General features: G+C 43.3%; 1 protein-coding gene across 3 annotated transcripts in view; it reads right to left on the minus strand.

Moving 5' to 3' along the window:
* The window catches only part of LRBA (LPS responsive beige-like anchor protein), a 939,113-nt gene that overhangs the window by 110,818 nt on the left and 804,068 nt on the right, over positions 1–24,227 (minus strand). For all 3 annotated transcript variants that reach the window (XM_077477021.1, XM_077477022.1, XM_077477024.1), the window contains one exon: positions 19,498–19,587. In XM_077477021.1, coding sequence (XP_077333147.1) covers positions 19,498–19,587 — 90 coding nt within the window. The remainder of the gene's footprint in view (positions 1–19,497; positions 19,588–24,227) is intronic.

Raw genomic sequence — 24,227 nt, forward strand, 5'->3', positions numbered from 1 at the left:
AGAGGCTGCCTGCGGCAATCCCGCTGGGAGCTCCATGACCGTGGCTCCCGCGGACTTTATGTCCGCGGGCATACCCGTGATCGCCTCACGGTGAGATGCTAATGTAAACAAGCATCTCCCCCCGTTCTGCCTAGTGACACTGTCACTGATCCTGTAATCGGGAGCGCTGATCAGTGACATGTCACACACAGCCCCTCCTCCCCACAGTTAGAATCACTCCCTAGGACACACTTAACCCCATACAGCGCCACTTAGTGGTTAACCCCTTCACTGCCAGTGACATTTTTACAGTAATCAATGCAATTTTTAAGCATTGATCGCTGTATTAATGCCAATGGTCCCAAAAATGTGTCAAAATTGTCTGATGTGTCTGCCATAATGTTGCAGTCATGATAAAAATTGCTGATCGCTGCCATTACTAGTGAAAAAGAAAAAAAAATGATCAATAAAAATGCCATAAAACTATCCACTATTTTGTAGACACTATAACTTTTGCGCAAACCAATCAAATGCTTATTGCGATTTTTTCTTTACCAAACATATGTAGAAGAATACTCATCGGCGTAAACTGAGGAAAAAAATTGGATTTTTGTACTCCCTGTAAAATCCTTTTCACTGAAGTTCATTGATGGACACAGTACCTTTAATCTTGATCTTAGGAAAGGACTAGGCAGAACATGTAAAAACAACAAAATGGCACAGTACCGCCCAGGGGGCGGTCCTACTGGCTATAATCCCTCAACTCTGCTTCCAGCAGCTCAGTTAGTCAAAAAGCAGTACAAACATAGATGGGAGGGGGTGGGTGCTCTGAATGAACTTCAGAGAAAAGGATTTTACGGTGAGTACAAAAATCCTATTTTCTCTTTCGTTCATTGACGGACACAGCACCTTTAATCTTGACCTTAGGCATGTCCCCATGCAGTGTCAAAAAAAGGAGGAGTGGGAACAGCAAAAAAATAAACACCACCCATAACAACCAGAACTCGTCAACGGAGGAGTTGCAATCTTAAACAGCCACCTGCAAAACCTTGTGGCCGAAGCAAGCATCCAAAGATGCGCTCACATCAACCTTGTAATATTTTGTGAAAGTGTGAATGGACAACCAGGTCGCTGCCTTACACACCTGGGAAATGGACGCTTGATGCCGGAAAGCCCAGGAGGCACGGATTTCCCTGGTCGAATGTGCTGTGACAGGAAAGGAGGGCACCTGCCCCTTTAAGGCATAAAGCCTGCACCACTATCTGTCTGATCCACCAAGAAATGGTGGCCGACGAGACCACCAGGCCCTTCTTCCAGCCACCGATACAAGCAGCGAGTCCTCCCTCCGGAAAGGAACCATAGCAGACATACACCTGCAGAGCCCGGACCACGTCCAAGGAACGCAAAGCTGATCGCCCGAAACTTCAGCACATTGATCGGCAGGCAGGATTCTTCGTGCATCCAGCGACCCTGGGCCGACTGTATGCCTCAACCTCCCCCCCCAGCCGGTCAGGCTGGCGTCCATTGTGATCACCGTCCAATGAAGAGGAAGGAGCGACTTCCCCGACCAAAGGGCCGGAGACCTCAGCCACCAGAGAAGAGAATCCCTGACTAGCTGACTTACCCGAATTTGACAATCCAGGGATGACAGAGATTTGTCCCATTTGGATAGGATCTCTTTCTGCAAGACTCGAGTGTGGAATTGAGCATACGGTACCACCTCGAAAGTGGCTATGAGACCCAGGACTCACATGCATAAATGCAGCGACGACCACCTATGGGACACCAACAACTTCACCGCAGCTTGAAAAGTCTGCAGCTTGTCTGAAGGGAGAACGACTCTCGCCTCTGAGGAGTCCAGAATCAAGCCCAAGTACTCCAGGCGTTGAGTTGGCACCAACACAGTCTTCTGGAGGTTCAGTACCCAGCCAAATTCCCAAAGAGTCTGTATGGTGATCGCCACATCCTCCCTTAATTCTGAGGCAGAAGCTGCTCTCAGAAGGAGGTCATCCAGGTAACCCACGATTGTGATCCCTCGTTGCCTTAGCAATGCTAGAATTGGGGCTAGACGCTAGGCCAAAAGAGAGAGCTACAAATTGGTAGTGCTCGTCCCCAACCACAAATCACAGAAACCTCTGATGCCTGACGCATATGGGACATGCAAGTATGTGTCTTTGATGTCCAAGGATGCCAGGAAATCCCCCTGGAGTGCAGCGACCACGGAACGAACCGATTCCATCCTGAACCTTTGTACTTTCACAAAGCTGGGCCTTGAGATCCAGGACTGGATGGACCCCTTCCTTCTTTGTGATTACAAACAGATTGGAGTAGAACCTCAAACCTTTCCGGTGTTAGCACAGGTACTATTACCCCGCACAGCAGCAGGTGCTGTACTGCCCCAAACAGGGCACCCCGACGAGCCGAAAGAAGATGAAGGTTGGAGGGAAAAAAATCTGTTTGGTGGACAAGAAAAACTATATTGTATCCTCATGAAACCAGTTGTCGGAAAGTAGGGAGGTCCATTGGGCTGCAAACTCCTAAAGGCGACCCCCCAAAACCTTCATGCGGCAACAGATTTGCTCGCAGGTTTGTTTGGCTTGTGAAACCAGGGATGCTTTAGTCCCTCGGCGGGCACCTTGTTGGACTAAGAACGCTTAATTGCCGACTTGAGCGGACGAAAAATCTGCTTCCGAGTGGAAAAGGAGGGCCCTTGCCTATGGTGTGGCTCCTTACCCTTCCTGGACTGTGGGAGCAGAGTACTCCCCCCCCGTAACATTCTTAATGTCATCCAGCGAGGCTCCAAATAGCCTCTCCCCCTGGAAGGGCAAATTCACCAGCGCTTTCATAGATGCCTGGTCTACAGACCAGCTTTTAAGCCAAATCAGGCAACGTAGCACCACAGCTGATACTTAGGCTCTAGAGAGCAAGGGGGCCGTATCTATGGCTGCATCACAGACATATTTCAGGCCCAGCACCAACTGGTCTGCCAGTTCCACGCAGACCGGGGAAACCTGCTGCTTCTCCAACTCACTGTGCAACAATTTAGCCCATTCAGTAAGTGTCTGTGACACCAGGGCCGTGCCTAACACTGGCCGCAATGCTGACCCCACCACCGTGAACATGGACCGGGCAATCGCCTCGGCCCCTCTGTCAGCAGGGTCCTTGAAAGCAGGCATCCCTTCCACCGAAATCGTGGTTACCTTATTTAACCTGGATACCGGAGGGTCAACAACCAGAGGAGATGTCCATTTTATGCAGGAAACTCTCCTCAAAGGGGTAACACACCGCCATCTGTCTTGGGACTAAAAAGCCCCGCTGTGGGCTTTCCCACTTGTAAATAAACTTATCAAAATAAGTTAGGTAGGGAAACACCTTAGCCATGCAGGCTAGCTTGTGGGAAAGGGACCGACAGCTCTGTAGATGCCCCCGCCGTATCCTCCATCTTTAGGGTATCCTGCACTGCTGTGATAAGTGCTCCTACTAGCACTTCTTCCTGCGCTGACCCGGACACTGAGTCATCCTCACTGTCCGAACCGTCCTGGTCGGCATCCTCTGAAACATCAAAACAGGGGAGTTCTGCCACAGTGGGACCAGAGTCTGAAATAGAGCTTTCCCCAGAAGACGGTGGGGGAGGGGGCGTTTTTGACCTCCCTTGCGCCCGCATGCCGCTTCCATCCTGGCAACAACGGACTCCAGGACCGCCGATAGAGCGCCCATAGACACCGCAGGTGCAGGGGAACCAGTTGCTTTAACAGGGATGTCTGGTGAAGAAGCGCCAGCCGTGCGGACCCACTCTCGCCTGTCACCACTAGGGACCTAACGCAAGTCACACAAAATGCCCACCCTCCTAGCTGCTACAGACTGAGGGGCCCCCGCATGACTCACCACCCTGATCCAGGTAATGTGCTGTGCTGCCGCTGTCCGCTCTCCCCTGTGCCAGCCACGAGGTGTTCTGTGTAAGTTTCGCTCTGTTCCAGAATGAACCAGCCACCCAGCACTAGACACAAAACAAACTGAGGCTACTAGAAAATGTCCGCCAGCCTCCTCAGCAAAAAAACATCTGAGAGCGCTGGAAAATGCCTGCCGGACTTCCAGAAAATGGCCGAATAAGAAAAAAAAACTGGCTGTGGCTACAGAAAAATGGTCGCGGTTCACGCGACAGCCGGCCCACATGGCATACAGATACCCCACCATAGCCTAAAAGCAGGTAAAAAGATGAGCATACCACCAACCGCCCAGCGCAGCCCCCTGCCATGACCCAGAGCCCCGCCAGCCAGGTACGTGTACCGCAACCCCTATGCCCAGTCCCACAGCGGGCCATAGCATAGGGAGGAGGGAAAGGGACAGGAAGAGAAGAGAGGGAGAGACCCCCCTAGTCGACCTCCCAGGAAATGCCCAGCTGCTCCATCCTGATGAGACAGATGTAACCATACTTACCCCTCCTGCAGGAACTGCTGGACGCATTCCACGGACAGACCCATCACTCGAGCAGCCACCCCGAGCAGTACAGGGTGGCTGTCGGCCACAGCACACAGTCAGCAGTAGCCCGGTCATATGTGTGTCCTGGAGCATATAGCTCCCCGGCCACCCCTGGATCAGACGGGACATGTCGTGGCCGACCCAGGGCATAGCTAAGGTCTGCTCACGCTCAATGGTCAGGCTGGGGAGACTACCAGGATCTATATTATCCAGCCTGTCAACCAGCCCGGCTGTTGATTATAGATCACAGGAATCAAAAAGAAAAAATTCCCAGGACCAATGGTCTCCACCGGGAGCCAGGTCCTCCTCCTACACTAGGCAGAAAAAGCTGAGGGGTTACAGCCAGTAGGACTGCCTCCTGGGTGGTACTGTGCAGTTTTGCTGTTTTTACACGTTCTGCTTAGTCCTCTCCTGAAGGTGACCATATAACCCTTAAGTCAAGATTAAAGGTGCTGTGTCCGTCAATGAATGAAAGACAAAAAGTAAAAAATAATGCGTTTTTAAAAAAAAAAAAAATTGTTTATAACCCAAAGAAAGAAAAACCCACAGAGGTGATCAAAGGACAGCTCTATTTGTGGGAAAAAAAGGATGTCAATTTGTTTGGGAGCCACGTCGCACGACCGCGCAATTGTCAGTTAAAGCGACGCAGTGCCGAATCGCAAAAAGTGCTCTGGTCGGGAAGGGGGTAAATTCTTCTGAAGCTGAAGTGGTTAATATTACTACTTATAATAAACACCACTCAAAATGCGAAAGCATTTGTATGTATTCCTTTTATTATTATAATAAAGATGGACTGTGTAATGGTAAAAAAAAGCTATACGAAGTACTGACTTCTGAATTTGTGACGTTTCTAATTTCTCCAGGTCATGCATGGTAGATAGGTAGCAGTAGTTAATAACATTTAAATGGACTTGTTCTGTAATGATGAATACATTAAAAGTTCAATGTGACTGACTTCTGTGACATTTTCTAGCCCTGTTTTTCCAAAATCCAGGCTTTAAGAAATGCCAACATGTCATGTTTTCCAAAGATACTAAAGTAAGTCAACCGATCAAAAAAAAAAAGAAGCAAACAGATTATTGTACCTAGGAGGGTATAAACTGGTCTGCAAAGTGTGATCTGTTAGTGGACCCTGTAGACAATTTGTGAAAGTCTGCTTTAGGTCTCTGTAGGCCACTTCTAGGTAGGCCAACACTGGTAACAGAAACGAGCTAGGAGTTTCTGTCTACAACTGTGTATGTCAGTGTGGGAGGTTAATTCACTAAAGGCACGTAGGCTGTTCATTTTAAGTGAATTTCAATTGGTATGGGAATTTTCCCCCTTAAATTAGTGAATATAGTAAAAAATTCTAAGAATGTGCAATCATGTGCAAGGAAAAATTATAAAAAATTATTTTTGCCTGCACATGATTGGCTGGTAGAAGTCAGCGGTGCCTCACCCCATTCACTAAGCTAAGGAAAAATTACTTTTCAAAGTAAACAGTCTATATGACTTTAGTAAGTCAAATCCATGGTCTGCAAAGATAACTGCCAGTTTAAAAATAAAAAATATCCTCTATGCTTATGTGAACTAAGAATATCCCCCTGATAGTTGACAGGCTTTCTAGTGTACCTATACATATGTGCTCAAACTGCCATTGCCATTGCCATTAGTAGCAGGTTGCAATCATGTAGGTAGATTTGATTTTGGAGTTTTCATTTAAATCAGAGCTTCCCAAATGAATGTGGCACTTAATCCCACCTCCTTCCTCTCTAACTTGCAGTGAAAGTTTATCTCATTGATCAAAAATAAAATGATAAAACGTGGAAAGTAAAAGGGACATGTCAGACCACTGCTAAATTATACCCTCATTAAACAAAGATCTATTCAAGTGAATAGAGCCACTCTGCAAGTGCCCAACTGGTTTCAGTGCATTAGTGTGGGTTGAAAACAGGCATGTCAATTGCTCTCTGAAGAGCGATTCAAATGCTTACTGCTCTTTAGAGACCAAAGCATGTGTACGAGGCCCTTCATTTTTTTTATTTATTTAAACTTTTTTACAATTGTATTTATTGATTTTTGTTGTTTTTAACTGTCCAGTTTGGGGGGGGGGGGGGGTGTTTGCGAAATGGTCTGCTTAGATCCATGATTTTTCCCTTTTGAGACAGAGAAAGGGACTGAGGACAGGGATTCCCCAGTCCCTTTCTCTGTAGCCTCAGCTGCAGTGGACAGTGAATAGGGCATGCTCTGTGCCGTTCATTCACAAACTGATGCATAGCATACAGTTTACTATGCTTCAGTTACAAATGGACACAGGAACGATCAGCACTTATCACTCAATGTGTTCATTAAGGAAAGAAATGGGCTGGTTTAAGTGACTCATTTACCATCCCCTTTCCCTGCTCTCCATCCTAAAACGATCCTTGTATGCCCGCAGCAGCTGCTGGTAGGAGAGGAGAGGGAAGCCGGAACCACTGCGGGGAAGTGGAACACAGGGGGGGGGGGGTGGACAGTAGGTGGAAGGGACAAACATTAGAACAGATTCCCCTGCAGCGCCAGAGGGAGAAAGGCAGCCAGCAGTGCTGCAGGAGGATCCAAGGTTCACAAAGCAGTACAGATGGCCCAGGTGCCCAGGCTTACTTTTGAATTGATTGGATAGGAGGACCAGCTATATTGCCTTATCAGTGGCCCTGAGTGAGAGACAGCATGTTGAAGTACTGCGTTTCATTAATTTTACAAATTGCATGTATATATAAGCTAAAAAACATACCCATGTACTTGGCACAGTATACACAGCATTTACATTTTCAGCCTGACTTCTATGAAATCAACTGCAGTGAACAATTTGCAGTTTCACTGGCATTTTGTGATTTGTGTGCATCTTAAACTAGACTTAGACCTTATGCACACAGGGCATTTGATTTTCTCCTCTGAAAGCCTTTTACTCCTGGCAGGAATAGGCTGCTTAAAAAAATGCAGCCAAAGCACAAGCGTTTTAAAGTGGTTGTAAACCCTTACATACCACTTTAACCTACAGGTAAGCCTATAATATGGCTTACCTGTAGGTACTGGAAATATCTCCTAAACCTTCACGGTTTAGGAGAAATTTACCCCATACGATTGTGCCGACATCATCGGCACATGTGCAATGAAGAAAGGGCACAATCGTGCTGTTTCTACAGGGCCCATTTCGTGACAGTCGATGAATGTGTGGTAGTGATGTCATGTGACTCCGGCCAGTCACAGAGCCGGAGTCCATGGCCACGGAAGGAGGGGTGAAGATGGAAGCCACCAGAGGGGACATTGTGGGCTTCATTTGTAAGTGGCACATAATGGGCTAGTATGCAATGCATACTAGCCCATTATGCTTTTACTTTGCAGGGAACAAAAGAGGAAGTAAAAGCCATCACGGCTTTTCTTCCTCTTTAAGCATTTGAGCATTAATGGATTCTACTGACCAGAATATTAATTTATTCTGGACACTGGAAGAAGTGCTAAACATGTCTAACATTTAAGTATGTTTAGACCCCTTTACATTCGCCAAGTAGGTTTTCTGCTCAAATCACCTCTCCTAAATGCGCTGGTGATGTTTTTTTTCCTGCATGTGAATATTCCTCTTATAATATGCCTGCAAACACCTGTATGTGCATGAGCTAATCTAGAGGTGTGCTCACAGGAAGAAAAAATAAAACCGCCCAACGCCTGTAAAAGCGTCATATTTTAAGCCTTGTGTGCGTGAGCCCTAAATCATAACTGGAAATTAGCATGCTTCAAAATTGTTATATATTAGTGTAAGCAGTCAGAGATTTTTTTTTTTTTTTTAAATAATATCTGTTTTGATAGTCATCAGCTAGCGATATGAAATGAGCAGTTACAACGGTATTTTAAAACAACTAGACAACCCTGCAAAATAACATGAGCCCCATGTATAAATCCAGAGTCCCACACACAGGTTAATAAGCAAGGGAAACTGAGCAAGTGTGGCAGACAGCCAATGCGTGTAAATGTGTCATCTACTCGTAATCCTCTACACACCACCCAGGAATTCTTGTCTTGCCATTTAGAGCCAAGAAAGACATAATCGCCTTTTAAATTTGATCTATTTAAACACAATTTCCACAACTTTCTGTCAACCAGACATATGTTCTATTATATCCTCAAGTCACCCTCTCACTGTACCTGTGTGTAGGCCATTGTTTCAGTGGAAGGGCTACATATTATGCAATACCACTTTTGTTGAAGTAGAATATAGTATGTGTTTTATAAACACCACACATGGATATTTTCCTCCCAATTGAAGTAAGGACTTTAAAAAAGTGTCTATGGCTAACTCCAAATGCTTGCTTCCTGCAATTCAATACTTTATGTGCCCTAAAACAAGATCAATAAAAAAAAAATAATTATGGCCAAAGCTTTTTTGGCTAGACATCTCTTCTGGGTCACAGGAATGCACTTATTTCTGCACTCCTGTGACCCAGATTAAGCCGACAGCAGGCTAAAGTCTGCAGAGGCTAACATTACAAAACCAGCCTAGGCTCTGCAAAGATCCTGACTAGGTCAGGATCCAACCAGATGAATGACCAGCAGCTGGCTCAGCCTCTCAGCCCACCACTGAGTGGCCGAGACAGATGTTCCTGCCCCTCCACAGCCTGGCACTCCAGCGAGTGCTGAAGGGGCAGAGCAGAGAGCCGGCGACAATCACCACTCTGCTCAGTGTTGCTGTCAGCAGAATGTAATCAAAAGAGCTGGCATTAAAAAAAGCAGTGTGCCCCCCCCCCCCCCCCCCAAATCTATACCAGGGAGAGCAAGTGCCAGAAGACCCCCTCCTGGCAAAGTACTTTGTCCCCATGTTGATGAGGACAAGGTCTTCTCCCCCACAACCCTGGTATGCTGGTTGTGGGGGTAGCATATCAGAACCTGGAAGCCACCTTTAACAAGGGGGCCCAAGGTCCTGGCCTCTTCCATGTAAAGGATTACCCCTACTTATTCAACAAAAAATATCAAGTACATAAAAACACAAGACCGTTTTATATATATAAAAAAATCTCCCTCGATATAAATCCATCATCCATCACAATGAACATCGGCCCTGACCCACTTGACAAAAAAAAAAAAAAAAAACACCTGTCAAACATGACTGCTCTCGACACCTCAACACTTGACAAATGACAGCGCCACTCAACCCCTCCCCCGCCGATAAGTTAACAGACGGGTCACACGGTGATGTCAACCAGTGACCCCCCACTCCTATGATGTTCTTCAGAGACCCCCCCATGAAGTCATGGGGCAGGGTCTTGTTGACCTAATTTGGTGACCCTGCCCCTTTTTTTCTACTTAGTGTAGGGGAAGGGGTGCTATCGTTTGGCAAGTGTCAAGCAACAGAAGCGGTCATGTTTGGCGGATGGTGTTTCTTCTTCGTGCAGATGGCCAGCCTTCATTGTGATTAATGGTGGATCTACATTGGGGAACATTTTTATATAATTTTTTGAAGCTGATCTCCAGGTTCTCTTTGAATAATTAGTTTGGACCAACCTTCACTAAGTGTTTCATTTACATACAGTACACTGTGCTGGGTTACGGATGTGAGACAGACTCTGGCCTCAGACCCAGAACAAAACAGTCAATTTGAGTGACGCTCAGCCATTCATAGGCAGCTTTGCATTCTGTGAATAAAAACAAAGCTTTCTCTGATTGGCTGAGTTGGAGAGTGTGAGGTTATCAGCCTGCCTCTCTTCCTCAGCCAATGAGAAGAAGTTGCGTATTCATTCACAGAATGCAAAGCTGCCTGTGAATGGTTGAGTTCCACTCAGACCGACTCTGTATTGTTTCAGTTGTGAGTCTCTGTCCTACAGCTGAAACCCAGCACTGTGTACTGTATGACTGTATGTAGCTGAAGCTACATGCAGTACATACAGTGCTTAGAGCCAGGGTAACACTAAGTGAAAGGAAATAGTTTGTTTGGACCAAGCTAGCCCAAACAGACTAACTATTTGAAGTCACAGAAAACCTGGAGATCAGCTTTTTTTTTTTTTTTTTTTTTCTTTTTTTTTTTATCTCCACGTCAGAAGACCTGTGCTTGAGACACAATCATATTGCCTCTCATTTTTATCTCAGCATCATATCTCATCATCGTGGATTATAATTCTTATTTTCAATATTTTTTTTTTTTTTTTTTTTTTTTTTTTTTTTTTTTTTTTTTTGCTATTGCTATTACAATATCCGACAAAAAAGTTACCCGCCTTCCTGAGGCCTATCTAGACAACAACAATCTACCTAAATTTTATCCCTTACCCGCCCTACCCCTGCCCATCCCAAACCCCCCCCGCCCCCCCCTCCACATCCCTCCCTTGCGCCCGTTTGCACATAAACAACAATATGCTACCCTTATGTCTCCTATTCATTCTAATCTATTGGGTATCCCATCTCGGTTATCCATGGAGACCATATTCCCTTCCATACTCTATAATTTCCTCTCCTTACGAACAAAGTCTTCTCTTTCCAAACTAATTCATTAATACTTTGGGTCCATTCTCCTACTGTAGGGGCACTATCAGCTTGCCATCTTTGCGCGATCAATCTGCGTGCCTGAAACAGGCATCTTACTACTGCCACCGTGACATATTTCCCTTCTCTTGGCTCTTGTCTATATCCCAGTACGCACAAGATCGGGTCCATTCCCAATTCTAACTTAAAGATCCTATTGATACTCGCCATCACTTCTCTCCAATATCGAAAGAGCTTCGGGCAGCGCCACAGCATGTGTAAGAGATCTCCCTGTCCCCGACATCTAGGACATTTGTCATCTGTTCTTCTACCCATCTGACGTAATCTTTTAGGGGTATAATAAGCCCTGTGCACCAGCATCAATTGTGAGATCTTTTGAGAAGGAGAGAGCGAGGTCACTGGCCCTAATTCCATTATTCTCCTCCACTGCGTATCTAAGATTTCTCCTAAGTCCTCTTCCCATTTCCTCTTCAAATTCGGGTGGTCTATTTCATCATTAGAATTCATACCTAAATGATTGTAAATACCTGAGATGGACCCCTTTATACTATCTGAGGTGAGCAACTTCTGAAGTGGAGGTATTTTGTCCCACGGTGGCATTTTCCCCCCAAACTGTGCTGCTAAAGCATGTCTTATCTGCACGTAGCTAAAGAATGAGTGTTGTGGTATATCGTAGACTTTTTTTAAGTCCGAAAATGTCCTTAAGACCCCTCCATCATAAAGGTGGATCAGTCTGGTTATACCCTTCCTTTCCCAAGATTTAATCTTACCGATACTAAATATTTCAGGTAAGTTTTTGTTGCCCCATAGGGGTGTGGTTTCTAACAGCCCTGAGAAACCCATTTTTAATTTCACCGCTTTCCAAACCTTACCTATCATTTTAGTTATCGAATTACTATACTGAAAAGAGTCAGCCTCCAGGACCTCAGCTATAAACTCATGCGGGGCTCCTATCATTCTAATCCCTTCTTTTAGCTTTCTTCCTTGCTCCGAGTCGTGACCTGCCAGGTGCTGCATCTGCGCCGCCAGGTAATAGTTCCTAGGATGGGGAACAGCCAGGCCTCCCCTATCTATTGGCATCTGCAACGTCTGGAGTCGTATCCGGGCCGTACCCTTTTTCCAAATAAGTTCCCGAAAAAGGGTGTCTACTTTCTTAAACCATTTTTTGCATATCCATACGGGCGCATTATGCAAAACATACAGCAGCTGTGGCAGCCAGATCATCTTGATCAGGCTGCAGCGGCCCATAACTGAAAGCGGAAGTTTACTCCAGACCTCGCATTTGCACTTAAATTTATGCAGAAGAGGGATTAAATTTTTATTAATATATTGATCGGGGTTCAATGTCAAGTATATGCCAAGGTACTTCAGCACATCCACCTCTCTTACTCTTATCCCCGGGTACGGAACTGCAGCATCCTGGGGGTCGACTCGAAGCAGTTCAGATTTCTCCCAATTAATAGCCAGCCCTGAGAAGTTTCCAAAACCTTCTACTAAAGTTACTGCCTGCGTCAGAGATGGTCCGGTATCTCCCAAAAACAATAACACATCATCTGCGTATAAGGCAATCTTTTCCTGTCTCTCTCCGCTTCTTTGAAATCCCTCAATCCCAGAGTTGGCCCTAATAGCTATGGCTAATGGCTCTATGGCCAATGCAAAGAGCAGAGGGGACAGGGGACAACCTTGCCTTGTCCCTCTGCTCATTTCAATTTTTTCTGAGTACCTAGCATTGGCCCTTACCCTGGCGCTAGGGCCATTATACATCTTTTTAATCCAGCCTATAAAGGTGGGGCCCATTCCTACTTTCTCCAACACCCGCCATAGGAAGTTCCATTCTAAACTGTCGAAAGCCTTTGAAACATCCAGGGACATTATGGCCCTCGCCCCTACATTCTCTACTGGGATCTGCATATTTAGGAAGGTTCTTCTGATGTTCATACTTGTAGATCTTCCCATAATAAACCCAGTTTGATCTGGGTGCACTAGCTTTGACATGAACTGATTCAGCCTATTTGAAAGTACTTTAGCTAAGATTTTTTCATCCGCATTCAGTAATGATATTGGCCTATATGAGGCCACTTCCAACGGGTCCTTATCCGTTTTGGGGATGACTATGATCGTTGCCTCTGTCATTGAAGCCGGAAGGTGTCTTCCTTCCGCTGAATCTGTTAAAGTTTTATGCAACTCGGGAAGTAGCAGTTCTCCATAATATTTGTAAATTTCTACCGGAAGCCCATCCGGGCCGGGAGCCTTATTGTTTGGCATCCCAGCCAATGCCTGTTGTAGCTCATTAATGGTTATCGGGGCATCTAAGATTTCCCGTTCCTCCTGAGTGAGGGTCACCATTTCTAAATTTTCCAGGAAACTATCCATTTCCCCCTGCTCCCCTGAGCCTCGTGACTGATACAACTCTCTGTAGTAATTTCCAAAAATTTCTACTATCTCCTCGCTCTTGTATGTTATCACCCCATTTAAATTTCTAATACTAGAAATAAGTGAGGGGGAGGAGTTTGTCTTAACCACCTGTGCAAGCAATCTTCCCACCCCCTCCCCTTCCCCAAAGTAGCGCTGTTTCACAAATATTCGTTTACTCTCTTCTTTTTTTACAATTGCTATTTTATAATCTTGTTGTTTATTTAGCCAGATTTTTTGGTTTTCTGGGGTTGGGTCCAAGACATAGGCATTCTCAGCTTCTAGAAGTTCCTTCCTAATATTCTCCTCCCATAATCTAGATTTTCTCTTCATTCTAGCTACCTGTTGGATCAAAACGCCCCTAATAAACGCTTTTAGGGTATCCCAGATCACGCTCATTGGGGCCGAGCCGGCATTAAAACCTATAAACTCTTTTAAGCTTAGTTTAACTTCCACTTCGTCCTTCATAAGTTCGAGCCAGAACGGGCTGATCTTCCAACACCCTTGAATTTTTTTTTTAATCCCCGTATTAAGCACGACCCTTAACAAGGAGTGGTCTGAGATACCCCTAGGCATATATTCTATCTTAGTTATGTTTTGTGCCATTTCCACATTTCCTATAGCCATATCTATCCTAGAAAGAGTACCGTAAGTACCTGAAAAGCAAGAGTATTGTTTAATTCTCGGGTGCCTCTCTCTCCAGAGGTCCATCAAGCCTATTTCATTCAGAAAGCAGCTCAGCCTAGTTTCACCTAGGTCCCTGGATCGCACCTTAGGGGGATACCTATCGCAATTTACATCGAGGACTTCATTGAAATCTCCCATCGCAATAACTGGAGTATCCTCTTTATCCCCAATGAATTCCAAAAGTCTGTACATAACTTCCATTTTAAACGGCGGGGGTATATATATATTTGCCAGGATACAGCTACTGCCCTCCAGTTTACCGTACAAAAAAATATATCGGCCCTGCTCATCTATGCTGACCTGGTTGCAGGAGAAACTCACCCCTTCCTTTATTATCACACTTACCCCCCTTGAGTAGGAGGAGTATACTGAGTGGTATTGTTGTCGATATTTCCTGTTAATTAACAGTGATTTGGATATATTGGTAAGGTGGGTCTCCTGCAAACAGGCCAGTCCAATATCAAATCTCTCCAGCATAGCAAAAACTATCGCTTTTTTTACCGGGGTACCCAGGCCCCTCACGTTCCAGGACCCGATGTTTATAGATTTACCCTGCATCGAATTTACCATCGGATCTAAAAGAAAACATACCTGCAGGCAAAGAGCGCCACACAGTTACACAGAGAGCAACTACATGATATTTATAGAATATAAAGTCTACTAGAATACCTATCTCTATTAAGTACACCCACCCTAGTGTCATATACAGTTTATATTTCTCTACTTTGTACATTAATAGCTCAGGGTTAAATTTAACCCCAGATATTATCTTATCATAGTGCTTTATGTTTATATACTTTCTCTCTTGTGCAATTATCCTGCGTCTATCATATTTTCCCTCCAGGGTACCAAAAGATACTGAATGGTACTGCTGTTGGTATTTCCTATTATTTAGCTGTGGTTTAAACACATTGGTTAGGTGAGCCTCCTGCGGACAGGCCAGTCCTACGTCAAATCTCTCCAGCACAACAAAAACCACCATTTTTTTTTTTTTTTTTTCCCCTCTTTTTTCCCCTTTTTTTTTTACCAGGGTGCCCAGGCCCCTTACATTCCAGGACCCAATATTGAGGGTTTTAGCCTGTAGCATCTGTACCATCAAACAGAAAAAAAGGACAAGCTAACAAGCGGAAAGTGCCACGCAACCAAACAATGTACATAAACATAGTTCTTATAATATATAGACCCTACCGGAGTACCGATATACAAAAAGTGCTCCCACCTCCATTTCATCTTCCTTTAGCTTTTCCATACTTTATATATTTGCAACTTACAATTAAATTTAACCCTAGTTTGTGGTATCTTGTAATTGTGTTTAGTGTTACTTTTCTTACTCACTTGTGTATTTATCGTGCTATATTCGAATTTTCCCTTCACGTGTTTACTTTTTTTTAACAATTTTCCCCTCCCATCCAACCCAACCCCCCCTCTTCCTCCCAAACGTCCTACCCTCCCTTTTAATACCACCCCCTCCCCCCCTTCCCTCCACCTAACAAGGTGCTCCCTTTGGGAGTTTAACGTGACCGAAACATCCATAACCCACCTAGTACCCAAACTCACAGACGCCACCCCGTTGACCCCCCCCCATCCTGCCTAAACGTAACTTCCATTTCCACCTGAAAATTTATCAATCAACATATAACCACCCCCCTCCCTTGCTATCTTCCCTCCCTTTCCCCCTGGCTACTCCGTAGGGACTCCTTATTAGTTTCCAGCCAGTTTAATGCCGCATCTGCAGAGTCAAAAATCTGTACCCCATCCGGGGTCATCACACGCAGTCTTGCTGGATATAAAAGTGCATATGATACTTTATATGACTGCAAAGTAGCTTTAATTGTCCGGAATTCCGCTCTGCGTCTCTGCAAGTCGGGAGAGTAATCTGGGTAGAGTGAAATCCTTGAACCATTAAAGGAGATATCCCCCATCTCCCTCGACTTGCGCATTAATGACACCTTATCCTTATAATTAAAAAGCTTCAGCAGCACGGGTCTGGGACGCCCTCCGGGTGGCGGTGCTCTAAAAGGAAACCGATGGGCTCGTTCTATCGAAAAAAAGGGTGAGAAACCTTCCTTTCCAAACTTGTCTACCAACCAGGACTCCAAAAATTTTATAATATCGGGGCCTTCACTTTTCTCGGGTAGGCCCAACAACCTAATGTTGTCCCTGCGAGATCTATTCTCTAAATCGTCCATTTTAGTAGCGTGACTGTCCAAGTGCTTTTGCATATTATTAACCACCGACTGGATTGGGCATAAGTCATCTTCCAGTTGACTAATTCTCGATTCCAGAGCGGTTGTTCTTTCAACTGCTTTTTGAATGTCTTGTCGAACTAACAATATATCCTCCTTCATTCCTGTTAGCTGGGCTGCCAAGTCTCCCAAGGAATGTTTACATGCGTTTACCGCCTGTAATACATCTTTCAGTGTTGGGGCCTCCTCCTCCTCATGTGGCTTGTTAGACACGTCTGACTCCAGAGGAGATCAGCTTTAATTAACCCCCCTGACGGTATTCCCGAGTCTGACTCGGGGTGGATTTTTCATACCAAAAGCGGTATCCCCGAGTCAGACTCGGGACTGCATCGCTGGATCCAGGAGGATGTTTACTTACCTTCTCCCTCGGATCCAGCGTTGTCTCCCCGCTGTACGAGCGAGCCGTGTCTCGCTCGATGCATCACATCGCCGATCTCCGTGCCCTGCGAGCGTTGCGACGCACGGGCACGGAGATCGGCGCCAAATTCAAAAAGTGAAACAAACAGTAAACATACAGTATAATGTAATCTTACAGATTACATTGCTGTATGTAAATATTTCACATCCCCGTTGTCCCTAGTGGTCTGCCCAGTGTCCTGCATGCAGTTTTATATAATAAAAACTGTTCTTTATGCCTGGAAACTGGAGATTGTCCATAGCAACCAAAACTGTCACTGTACATCAAAAATGATTTTAGACCAGCTAGAAAACAGCGATAATAAATTAGAATCACTTGCAGAATTGAGCGATAGCGATTTGTGGGGAGATCCGTCATCAAATACTGAAAAGTAATGACAGTGACAATTCTGCAACTCAGCAAATTTCAGTGTTTTTGATTTGATAAAATTATTGAATAATTTTTATTATTGTTATATTATTATTTGGTACAATTATTTATAATTATTTATTATATTATAATTTATGATTTAATTTTTCAAACTTTATCATACCCGGGATGTCTGCTAGACTCTGGTTTGGACAGATTTAAGAGAGTTATTCCTAAGAATTGCAGGACTACAATATAAAACGCCAAATTTTCATGCAAAATAATGGTACCGCTTTTAGCACCTAAAATCCGAAATAATCGTACCGCCAGGGAGGTTAAAGACTTGTCAAAAACGTCTTGTGTTTTTAAATTACTTTTGTCCCCCCTGGCAAAGTGCCCCCGGATGTTGTGGGCATGTGGCCTGGTATAGTTCAGGAGACGCTGATTTGCCTTCCCATTCCCAGGCCTGCTGGGCTGCTTGCTCAGATAAGGGTCAGGAATGCATTTTGAGGGGACCCCACACCATTTTGTTGTTTCTTTTTGATGTGGGGTTCCCCTTAAAATACATGCCAGACCCAAGGGCCTGGTATGGATTGGGAGGGCCCCCCACATTGTTTTTTTTTTTTTGTTAAATGTCGGCTCACCTGTTTACATTCACATTCTGCTGTCAGTAACTAATCACATGCTGCTGACAGCAGGGATGACTAGTTTTTGGGATGCCGACAAGTGCAGGCTCCTTAGCAACCGATAACTCAACTGTGCTGCTCACAGGAGAGATAAGTCACTGGTTGTTAGGAGCTGGCACCCACTGTCATCCTAACAACTAGCACAAATTACATACAGAATCACATAAAAAAACTAATGTAGATGTGATTTGGATGCATTTCCAATGAATTTTGTGGACCACAAAATTGCACAGCATCACACTAAAGTAGCAGAGGACACTTCCCCAAAACTGCATCACAGCTTCAAACATTGATGTGAAAGGGCAACATTGGAAGCAATGTTATTTCCATTGTCATGCGATTCAGTGAGACCCAAGCCGCATCTGAGATCCCATCAGTGTGCACTGGGCCCAAGCGGGATTTTCTCAAATTTTACTGCAAAAGTTGAAATATCCTTTAAGATTATTAAATGTACATAACCGTAACATAAGTGTTGTCACGCTAGGAGAGGAAGTGTGCTACTGGCAGGATGGATAATCAGGTGAATCAGAAAAAATCAAAAACAAATGCAGCCACCCCATATAGGGATTGGCAAGTTGCATTATATTACATTTTTGTTCTCCTAGGTTTAGATAAGTGTTAAGCACCAGCTTATTTTGTATTATGGGGATGGGTAAAGGCATCAATACAAATTTAGTCTATATTTGCCTCTTAACACAATAAACTGAAACAATTATCACTAGCTAGACTGCTGAACTGGTCATCACATACCAAGGGTTCAGTCAGTAGCTGTCAAAACTGGTCCACTAACAAATGTTGTTATTACATCATTACTAGCTGCAAGACAAGAGAAGTATGGATTCAGACTTGTACTAGTGCCTCATGATTTTTTTCTTTCTTCACATTTGGGTGACACAGCTATCTTTATGTTCACCAACGGAGTTACAAAATATGCTCTTTAAATTATTTCCAGTTTGATTCTGCAAGCCATAACCAATATGTAGGGATTTGTTTTGTACAATGTTATAAAAACTACTGTTCTACCTTTGTAGTACTCTGAATCAAAGATGTAATAAAACGTAATCAGTGGAGCTGGAGAGGTTTACCCAATTCCTTATTTGCAGCCTATGCCATTTTTTTAAGCATGCCATAAAGTGTATGTATGAGGTACAGGTAGAACTTTTGTATGAGGTACAGATAAGAAAAGTGAAAAAATTTCATAACAAAAATTTGGATTTCTCCAAGCAGCAAAATGCTTATGAACACTAACTGATGGGACAGTGTACTTTTATTAAAATTACATTGCTTTTTAAGATCTTAAAACAGAGTTTCACCCATTTAAAATTCAGCAGCTACAAAAATTTTAGCTGCTGACTTTTAATAATCAGACACTAACCTGTCCCACTGTCCAGAGATGAGGGCTCACGAAGCCCCGACATTCTAACTGTGGGCACCCAGCTGTGGCTTCACAGCCGGGTACGCACTGTGCATGCATGCTGTGAATGGTTGGGCAATCTTCTAGGATCCAGAAGATTGCAGGGAGGGGTCAAAATAAGATCCCATATAAATTATCCTCTAACCATACAGCATACTAATGCATTTAAAGCTTGTAGTTTTGCAGACTTAGTTTTAAAAAATACCAATGAAAAAAGGCAATTAAAATCAGAAAGCTCTTATACCGATTATCTACTGATACAGCCTATTTGCCACTAGGCCCTTTACAACAAATGTAGTAATTATATTTCAGTATTAGCTTGGACTCTCCGCAAAGTCTACTTACCACCTGCATGGCTGAGCTCCTGGGAGGATGTGGCTCTATTAACAGCTGTGATGGGGTCTGTCCAAAACTCCGGATCTGGGCCTCCACAGCCTAAAAAAAATATTACAAATTTAGAGTCAAAAACAAGTGGCAGTGAGACAAATACGAGTTGTAATAAGGAATTAACATTTTGCTAATCCCGACTGGTACCATAACCAAAAGGACTCCATATAATTCTGCAGCCAAGCCCTGCACTTGGCACAGCTATGTCTGGTGAAGTCATTTTCGAAGCTTACATATTATTTTCATGAGAAAACTCTCCATGCCTCTGTGTGATATTAAGCAGAAACAGGCTGCGATATTACAATCAGAAATCATGTGTTTTGCCTGGATTGCTGATGATTACCTCAGCTATGCATAACTCTGCAGATAAACTTCATCACAATGTTAATAAAACAAAGAAACTTTATGCAAAGCCTTAGAAAACACTTAAACAGCATTCATGGTGGGGAAAGAGGACGAAAACAAAGCTTTTACTGTGTTTTGCTGATGTGTTCTATGTATTTTTCTAGAATACACATAATTAGGAAATTTAGAACATCCTATTGAATAAGTGTTGTTACAAGTTTGGAAGATAATGAGCAAAGCAGCAAATTTATAACAGAAGTGAGCCTAGCTGGTAGCCTGTGCAAGTTTAAAGAGGATGTAAACCCAACACTCACCCAGTATAAACTAATGGCTCAGCATTAATGTATATATACATGCAAGCCCCCTGCATGTATCCCTACCTTGCAAATGTCACCCCCTTCAGAAGTAGGAGCACTGCAAAACTATGGAATCAGTGGGTGGGTCTCTTTGCCAAGGCTCGTGGGCAGTCGTGACGTCACATGACTCCCCGCTCACCTCTATACTCTCCTACTCTTTCTGCTGGCTCTGGGAGCTGACTCCACCATGAATATCCTCCTCAGTCACACTGATCACGCCCCATGATGAGTAACATCCAGTCAAAACGCTAGGAAAGGCACCACATGACTTCAGCATGCCCAATCACACTGAGGTGTGGAGCAGCCAATCCTGGGAGAGCTGGAGAAGAAAGGAGGAGGTACGTGAAGCTGGAATTGTAAGACATTTGCTCTTTGCTCTCATGCTTCTTCATAAGATGAAGAAATCAGAAGTCAGTCACCGCAGTGGGGGGTGTGGTGACACAAACTTATCTGTGTGTCCTTTTTTTAACTTAATGAAAAAATACAAGAGGATTGCTCAGAGCTGGATTAACTCTTCATGGCAAGACTGGGCACAGATGAATCTTCTACTGTACCAGGCAGAAGTCGTCAAAAAAAAAAATGTTTTCAGGTTTACATCCACTTTAAGTCAGCATTCACATCTGAGTAGAGTGTGTTCACTTGTGGCAATTTTATAGTGATTTTTTTTTTTGGAAGTTTTTGAAGCTTTTTTGAAGCTTTTGTGCAAGTGATATTGCATGTGCATAAACCTCCAGGCATGTGTTTCTTGAGCTGGGCAATGAGAGAAAAACAGTTCTAGAAGAGAACAGGAGTGTTTCAGGTGCAAACATGCGTCTCATGTGTTTACAGGCCCTTCCATTGAAGTCTATGGAGCCAAAAGCACTTACTTATGCTCATTTATGCCATTAAGCAAGTATAAACAATGGGATTATTTGCATATTTAGCCTAGTCAGACAAAGAGAAACACAATACAACAAACTCTGGTGTGAACAGGGGCTTAGAAGTGTCAGCACAAGCATACCATAACAAATATGGTGTCAATGGTCATTATGTGCTGATACAGAAGGGTATCCCTATTTATCTTGTGCAAACAAATATTATTTTATACTGTATGTTCAATCCCAAGTAGTGAAGAGTTGGGGGCCCAGTAAACATAGGAAGAAGACTATTATAAATCATGCTTACTTCATGCTATATTAAAAAAAAAAAAATGCCCTGTACACACGGTCGGAATTTCCGACGGAAAATGTGCGATCAGACTGTGTTGTCGGAAATTCCGATCGTGTTTGGGTTCCCTCAGACTTTTTCTGTCGGAATTTCCGAGACACAAAGTTTAAGATTCGGATCTAAAATTTTCTGACAACAAAATCCGATCATTTAAATTCCGATCGTGTGTAGACAATGCCGACGCACAAAGTGCCACGCATGCTCAGAATAAATTACGAGACGAAAGCCATTGGCTACTGGCCTCTTTATACTCCCGTCATATGCGTTTTACATCACCTCATTTTGACCGATCGGATTTTCCTACAACTTTGTGTATGCAAGACAAATTTGGGCCAAAATCCGTTGTGTACAGGGCATAAGAGTGAGAAACTGCTGGCAAAATAACCAAATACATAAATATCACATATATTCAAAAACAAAAAAACTGCAGCTCTACTCTTATGTGAGGATTCATATTATGACACTTCAAATATATTTACTAATCCTGTAAACAATCAAAATGATTAAAAACAGGAATAGTAAACCTGCAAATAAAACAACTAAGTATTGCTACAGTTAAAGTCCAAAAAAAAAAAAAATCAAAGTAAGAAATGCATATTCAACAAAAAGTGACCAGAAGAATATATAAGCCACTTACCAAATGGATACAACCCCTAAATATCTGAGGTCATATGCACTTGTGTGATAATGGGTCATCATGCGTTTAACAGCCTTTCAGCGATCTCTTTTCAGCTCATATACTGTATGTCTCAGAGAGCAATCCATCGTAAGGTAAAACAGAATTTGCAGCAATCTACCATCAACTCAGAGGATGTACCATAATGCAGATTATCAATATACAAAGGGAGTTAACATTACTCCACACAGTGTAAAACAGCAAATGTGTAAGAATGTATTAAAATCAAAGGTTACTCACATACATAGAGAAGCATACAAGCATATAGGATTAAAAATGCTTTCCGCTCGCTCTGGATGTCAGCTTCTAAGCACCACTTGACGCATTTCATCACCAGATGACATTGTCAGTGACCAAGAATTACCTTACTATGGCAGGGGTAATATCCATTTGTTAAGAGACTTCTGGTGGTGGAAGAAAGTCACTTTTTGTGGAAACGCATAAATATTTCTCACCAATTGATTTGATTTGGTCTTCCACTACAGCAATACTTACTGCAGTTGTTTTATTCATGAGTTTATCCAATAATTCTTCATTATAGATACTGTTATATATATTTGGGCACAAGCACAATATTCGTTATTTTCAGATATTTTCCAAAAAATGTTCAAGCTATAGTTATATAATGGATATGGGCTGAAAGTTTGGTACATTCTGAGGAAAGAAGAATGTACTGGAGAGCTCAGCAACATAAAAAGGCCTGGACGTCCATGCAAAACAACAGTGGCGGATGATCGCAGGATCCTCTCTATGGTAAAGAAAAACCTATTCACAACATCCGGATAAGTGAAGGACACTCTCCAGGAGTTGGGTGTATCATTGTCAAAGTCTACAATTAAGAGAAGACTTCACAAGATCAAATACAGAGGGTTCACCACTAGGTGAAAACCATTCACAAGCCTGAATAGAAAATCCAGATTAGAATTTGCCAAAAAACATCTAAAAAAGCCAGACCAGTTCTGGAAAAGCATTTTTTTTGGCCGAATGAAACCAAGATCAATCTGTACCAGATTGATGGGAAGAAAAAAAAAAGTGTAGAGAAGGCATGGAACAGCTCATGGTCCAAAGCACACATCATCTGTAAAAAATGGTGGAGGCAGTGTGATGGCATGGGCATGCATGGCATTCAGTGGTACTGGGTTATTGGTGTTTATAAATGATGTGACAAAAACAGTCAGATGAATTCTGCAGTGTTTAGAGATATACAGTCAGCCCAGATTCAGCCAAACACAGCAAAGTTGATTGGATGGGCTTCACAGTACAGATGGACAATGACACGCTGCAAAAGCAACCCAGGAGCTTTTGAAGGAAAAGAAGTGGAATATTCTGCAATAGTTGAATCAATCACCTGATCTCAACCCAATTGAGCATGCATTTCACTTGCTGAAGGCAAAACTAAAAGGCAGAAAGACCCACAATCAAAGAACAACTGAAGACAGCTGCAGTTAGAGCCTGGAAAAGGATCAGAAAGAAGGAAACCCAGTTTTAGGTAACGTCCATGGGGGGGGGGGGGGTTCTACACTTCAGGGAGTCATTGCTAGTAAAGGATTCTCAACAAAATATTAAAAATGAACATTTTATTTATGATTATATTCATTTTTCAAATTACATTTGACAAAAATTAGGGGACTGTATAAAAATGGTTGCAGTTCCTAAAATTTGTACTTGATATTTATGTTCATCAACCCCTTGAATTAAAGCTGAAAGTCTGTACTTCAAATTCATTTGGATTGGTTTGTTTTAATTTTATTCTGGTGGCATACAGAGGCAAGAGTATGAAAATTGTGCCTGTGCCCAAATATATATGGACCTAACTAATTGTTTAAAAGATAAGGTATATTTGGTATGTCATGATATTAATCGTCACTGCAATTTTTTGTTTTTTTAATATGAAGAGGACTAACTGAAAGACCAAGATAAAACCTAACTGGAATTAGATGGTGTTTGAAACCCTTGAGGGTAAATCTCCTAGAAAAAGGGCTAAAAGCTAACAGCAGCATTTGAGTTCTCCATATATTTTCATGGCAAAGCCTTTAAAGTGGTTGTAAAGACTGAAGGTTTTTTTATCTTAACGCATTCTCTGCATTAAGGTGAAGAACTCTCTT

Source organism: Lithobates pipiens, unplaced genomic scaffold, assembly GCF_037356315.1.
Source record: "Lithobates pipiens isolate NorthernLeopardFrog02 unplaced genomic scaffold, aLitPip1_a1.2 Scaffold_13, whole genome shotgun sequence".
Taxonomy (NCBI): Eukaryota; Metazoa; Chordata; class Amphibia; order Anura; family Ranidae; genus Lithobates; species Lithobates pipiens.